Below are 6145 nucleotides of genomic sequence, written 5' to 3' on the forward strand. Positions count from 1 at the left end.
TAGAGGAGAAACAATAATGTACAGTATGTGGAAAATAATGTGTTTTTTGAACCTTAAACCGCATAAACACATTTCATTACACCAAATACACAAAATAATGTTCTTTTTAGCAACATCATATAACCCCTTTAAAGCACTGAATCGGCTTGTTAGAATGAACTTTTTTGAAGGCTTTTTATATATTTTTATTGGAAAACGGATGATTTTTTTTTGCAGTGTGTGAGGGAGAGAGAGCTCATCCTTCTCATTGCTCTTTTCTGCATCTCTTAGGATAATGTCTCTGTTGTATAGAGGACACAAAGCCTGTGCATGTGTTTGTTTGTGTGAATGAGTTTCTGTTTCACCATGGGTTTGAGGTCACAGAGGGCCTTTCTATCTCCATCATTCTTTCTTTTCTCTCTTTCTCTCAATGTCTTTCTGCTGTCCGCAACACTTCCTGTTCTCTGATGACCTAGTTGATGCATTCTGTGCTTTAATCTTAAATCAGTTTGATACACAAAGTCTGATACACAAAGTCAGTAGACAAGATGGACCCAAGGCATTTCTTCTCTGAGAAAAAACAAACACTTACTTGTTTAAAGTTCAGCTGGACTGAACTTCAAGATCAATGACGCATGGTCAGCACTGTCACAATAAACAACAGTTGATTTTCCATTTTTAATCAGAGTGCAAAATGCGCTTACACACACTGTATGTAGCTTTATGCATAAAATGAAAATGTCTTGCCTCATGTCAGTACCAGTAAGGGAGTGATACTGTACACACCCCACCCTATCCGTGAGAAACCTCTGACAAATTTACAAAAACGTATGCAAATGTCCCTTTGATTTTCCTATGTGTCTTTAAATGTATTTTTAAAGAGATATAAGGGTACTAGATGAGCTAATGTACAACTAGTGACTCTGAAAGGTCAATAATACTCTTTGTTCATTATGACTCATTCAGAGGAAGAAGTTAGCATGTACAGAGAGGGATGAGTGTAAAGGCCAAGAGTGGCTCATGTTCACACAGAAGTTCAATCATTAGATTATTATTGTAAACTTTTATTTTTATTATAATTATGATGCCTTTTGTGAGGCACTTATCACTATTGTCTGAATAAAAAATCCCCAATATTAATCTTTGTTCACTCATCCCACTGTTTATTCCATGTACATTAATTGTAACTCTAATAGCTTATCAATGAGAGGTATACCTTTACTATTCTAAGCAATCAGCGCAGCGGATGATAAACTAAAGGAGGGACCCAAGTCATATCTAGAATCGAGAATATCATAGGGGTGGACTAAACTGAACACAATAGAAAATGTAAAAATCTAGTTTTAATGGTGCTGTATTTCATATCAAATATTATACAGTTTGTATTAAAGAAATCATCAATCCTAAAGAGGAGCCATCCATGCCATTATCCATTAACCCTGTTGTTACTACGGTCTCCCTCAAAATACCACCGTTAAACTATGATTACTGTGCAGAAACAACTATGGTATGGTAAATGTTCTGCCATTCATGGGATTTGTTGGTAAAATGCAAATTTTTTCAGTAATTTAAGTTTTTCTCTAACACTGTATCTGTTGTTCACTCACAGGCCAGACAAACACACGGGCCTTCTTGAGCCACGGGGGCTTGAACAGCATCTATGAGGCCATGTATCACGGCGTTCCCGTGGTGGGTGTACCGCTGTTCGGAGATCACTATGACACCATGACACGAGTTCAGGCCAAAGGCATGGGCATAATGCTTGAGTGGAAAAGGATGAGTGAAGAAGACCTTTATACTGCTATGGTTAATGTCATAACAGACAAAAGGTAATTCAGATCTGTATAAAATGCATGTGTAAAATGAATAAAGTGCAACACACGCATGCACGCACGCACACACACACGAACGCACGCACGCACGCACGCACACACACACACACACACACACACACACAAACAAACATGCAGTCATTGTAAAACGTCTATTAAAAAACAGGTAATACAAATCCAAACCCTCACACACAGAGCCTGGTTAATCGTTAATGACTGTGGAATTGGGGTTACTCAAGTTTAATGATAAACAAGACCTGTTGAAAACCCTGCCATGGTGTCAATATTTGCAGACCCATGGTGTTTTAACAAATCCAAGGGAGCCAAAGAGCAATGTAGCCTAAAAAGGTTTTGTTCTACAGGCTGAATTTAGTGGTATTTCAGTTCACGTTGTTCCAAACCTGAATGACTTTCTTCTGGCGTAGAACACAAAAAGAGATATTTAGCAGAATGTCCAAGCTGTTTTTTCCCATAAAATGGTGGATTGAAGGTCATAACATTATATTACTCAAAAATATTTACAATTATTTTTGTTATTAATAAAAATGAACCTTTTAATTTATTTCTATCAATATATATTTTTTCAAATTATTATTAATAACTAATTCTTTTGATTTGCATTCACAAAAATATGAAGATCAGATCTATCTTTAAGCTGGGTTTCATGGAGCTATGGTACAGTGCCATCTTGTGGCCTTTATATGAAGATTAGCATCCTGCTATCTCAGATGTTCTGAAACTTCTCCATCTCTCTTTCTATTAAGGTATCGTGAGCGAGCACAGTTGCTGTCTCAGATTCATAAAGATCAGCCTGGTCATCCAGTGAGTCGGGCAGTTTATTGGATAAGCTATATACTCCGTCACCGTGGCGCCGAACACCTCCGCTCTGCAGTCTATGAGATCCCAACCTACCAGTACTTCTTATTAGACGTCGCTGTGGTGATAGGAGTGTGCCTGCTTCTACTTGGCTACTTGCTATACCGAATAGGCAAGTGCATCCAATCACGATTGGGGCGCGGTTCATCTCCAGTGGAGAAGGTGAACGGACACTGTCATAATGGAATTCCAAATGGCAAGCACAAAAGAAATGGCCATGTTAAAAGTATGGAGAAGAAACTAAAGTAAAGCACTAGGAGAAATCAACACTAACGCTTCACTAAAGAGAGGAATTAACTACTCTTCACTCAAAGCAGGGCCTATCCAGGAAATAAATACATGGGTCAATAAAGAAACAAACCAAACATGATAACAATGAACTGTAAGTGGGAAGCCAAAGTAAGGAAGAATTGAAGGAATCCAGAAAACATAAATGGAAAGCTCCTGAGGACGTTGTTTTCCCTGTTGAATGGAGATAATGTTCAGTTGTGGTCCTGAATGTGGAGATTATCCTTGTGGAAAAAGCAACGGTTTAGAAATGTATGTTTTTAACAAGAAGCTATCATGCTATGGGGCATCAGGTTTTACTACACCCAAATACAACAGAGATCTATATCTATTTATATAAATTTCATACATTTTGTGCACAGAGCACTGTTGACTGTTGTGCACTGAATTTAATTTATGTTCTATATTTATGTTTCACGCACTCCGTCCCTACTTTGTTTTCATTTCTTCAGGAATAATAATTCTCAGACGTTAGCAAGCTAGCATATTTGCTAGTGTTTATGTTGCCAGCCTTGCCTTAATCTTTAATATGCTTTTCGTTTGGCTAACATTACAACCAGCACTAGCTAATGCTGCTAGTTATGCTAGCTATACAAAATGCTAGAGATTTTGTTAGGGATGTTAAACTTGAAATTTTCTATTTACAATAATTTTGGAATGCTAGAAGCCAGTATACTGGTATACTAACAGTCTTAGAGCATCTTAGCCACTTTTCCTGTTTTGTTTTGTTGTTCTTAGCTAATTGCATTTAATTAATTAATAGCAAAACTGTAGTTTCTCTTCAGATAAGGTGAAACATCCCTTCACACGATCCTTGTGTTGGCAGATATGGGTTCAAATGAGCAAAAGGAATCAATTTATTAAGCCATTTTACCCATACTATTGTGTTGCTTCATGGATGTTTAGGATTTGAAGTTTAAATTCTTCCTTACTGAAGTCATCTTTACTGAATGGTTTATTTTATTAAGCAAATCATGCTTAGGAGGAATTTTTTTTTTAAACGGGGGGGAGGGGGGTATACAGTAGTTTTTATGTGTGAGTGCCTGTGTGTCTCGAAATGTCCCAAACAAACTACATTTTTAATAGAACGTGCATCAGACGAGTGTTGTTATCAAAGCAAAAGATTGTTTGCTGACATGTTCCCCCAAATCAGTAGGGGCCTAGAGTGACCTGAAGGAATTTGGTACTGTAATGAATATTTCCCATGGTGCTCTACTGGTTCTTTTAACCTTCAGCCATTTTCATTACCATATTTTGGTAACATGTCAATCTAACATTTAGTTGTGTAACTTTTCACCAGGTATTTTGAGGTGGCAATAAACTGAACTTCTGTAAATTATTTGTGCGTTAAAGTGCATTCTCAGCCTCAGAGGTTTTATTTTATTTAAAAAATACCACTGGACAACCTGTTATAAAATCACATGCTGGTTTTACAACTCAATGTCAGACTGAACTGTTGCCTGTAATACTCTCAGTGTGATTGTTTTAAATGTACCACAACACTGTTCATATAAACATTATATTTCCCAGATCACTAAACAGTCATATCACCTTAAGAACACTAGGAATCACAACCAAAATGACTTAAAAGAAGTTTCACTGACGTTATAATAATTTGAAGCTGTTTTTACCACGAGGTTTAAAGCATTTCTTCAGCCAAGCACTGTTTTAGACTGTCCATACTTGAAAATACACTGGCTGCAATATGGCTGTAAATGCATCAGAGCTATGACTGGTTAAACAGTGACGCACACTCACACTCTTTGAACAATATAGTTGTTTTCTATTTGTTTTGTATGATTTTCAGTATTAATATTAGATGGATAACAACAGGAAAAAGCTGCAGATGGACTCTAACGTGTGTGTGTGTGTGTGTGTGTGTGTGAGTGGTTATAGATTGTGATTTCTTATATGTGAGGTGTGTATGCGTGTACATTTGAATGGGCTTGCTTGAGCCAACTTGTGTCTAGCTTTGGCTTTATATACTGATCATTTAAAACCAATGCTCTGGTTCACTTACAGTACATCGATGCCTTTCTTTCTCTCGTAGTCTGTTTCCTGATAAAGTCCTTATAGAAGTAGTTGTTAAAGGCTGCTTGAAGGAGTTTAGTCTAATATTTTTTAGTTTTTTTTTTCATAATGATTTAATGTGTGTCTGTGTTATGTAAATAAAAAGACAAACAAAAATACTAATGGTAAATAAACATTAAATATTTTGTTTGCTTACTCCTGTGGTCTGATGATTCTCTCTCAATTGTGATGTAAAATAAGAAAAAGATACTGCCACCTGTAAAACCAAAGGAAGTTCAATAAGCTAGTCTGAAAGTTACAGAGCACATGTGTGGCTTCTCACTTCTGTTCTCAAGTTACACTGTCCCAAAGTGGTTTGTCTTGGTTTTTCCCATGACCTCATTGATAACCCTTATTCTGCAAAATGTTCTTGTGCATTTGGTGCTATCAGGTTAATATGGTTTGCTAACTCACTATTGTTATCCTGTGAAAATGGTGAAGAGCTTTGAATACAATTAACAATTTGCAATAAAAAACAGCAGGGTACTTTTTAGATTTCTTAGTTAATAAATGACTGCGGGGGGAGATGAGGGAATGTAAAACTACACACCGGTTGGTCGGCAGGTATCAGGTGTTGTCCTTATATTTTCAGCACTGTCACATTAGATGGGTGTGTATCCTGAAGATGTGTGTGTGTTGATTAAGAGATAAATGACACTTTATCCCATCTTTCTCTTAATTATTCACTGACAGTTTAGCATGTGATGTGTGTGTCTTAGTATGCATGTTTGTGTACGAAGACGGTTTAGTGCTAATTAGACTGTTATTCTTGTTTCACAATTAGACAAGCCAGGCTCATTGGAAAAAACATGCCTGTGGTGATGTTTCTGCAAACTGATATTATGCTACTTGTTTGTGACACTTTTAAAGGGTGTATTTAGTGAGCTTATTCAGTTTATGAACATGAATCTGACAATGTTTTATTATGTTGGTTGGTGTACATAAAAAGCAAAATTTAACAAAAGTAAATGGGAGATAAGTTGTATTTGCTGAAGCAACCATGCTTGTTTCTAAGTCCTTTGAGCTCTTTTATCATGATTCGTGTTTTACCGGACTTGCACCCAATGCCGTACCAGGTGAGTTACCGAGCAAGTTTACCA

General features: G+C 36.8%; 1 protein-coding gene across 1 annotated transcript in view; it reads left to right on the forward strand.

Moving 5' to 3' along the window:
• LOC107656191 (2-hydroxyacylsphingosine 1-beta-galactosyltransferase-like) overlaps window positions 1–5110 on the forward strand; it is a 21709-nt gene extending 16599 nt beyond the window's left edge. Inside the window, exons 5-6 of the mRNA XM_016443951.1 lie at window positions 1589–1808; window positions 2576–5110. Coding sequence (XP_016299437.1) covers window positions 1589–1808; window positions 2576–2936 — 581 coding nt within the window. The 3' untranslated portion in view covers window positions 2937–5110. The remainder of the gene's footprint in view (window positions 1–1588; window positions 1809–2575) is intronic.
• The last annotated feature ends 1035 nt before the right edge of the window (window positions 5111–6145 follow it).

This window comes from Sinocyclocheilus anshuiensis, unplaced genomic scaffold (assembly GCF_001515605.1).
Source record: "Sinocyclocheilus anshuiensis isolate Anshui unplaced genomic scaffold, SAMN03320099.WGS_v1.1 scaffold85, whole genome shotgun sequence".
NCBI classification, from domain to species: Eukaryota; Metazoa; Chordata; class Actinopteri; order Cypriniformes; family Cyprinidae; genus Sinocyclocheilus; species Sinocyclocheilus anshuiensis.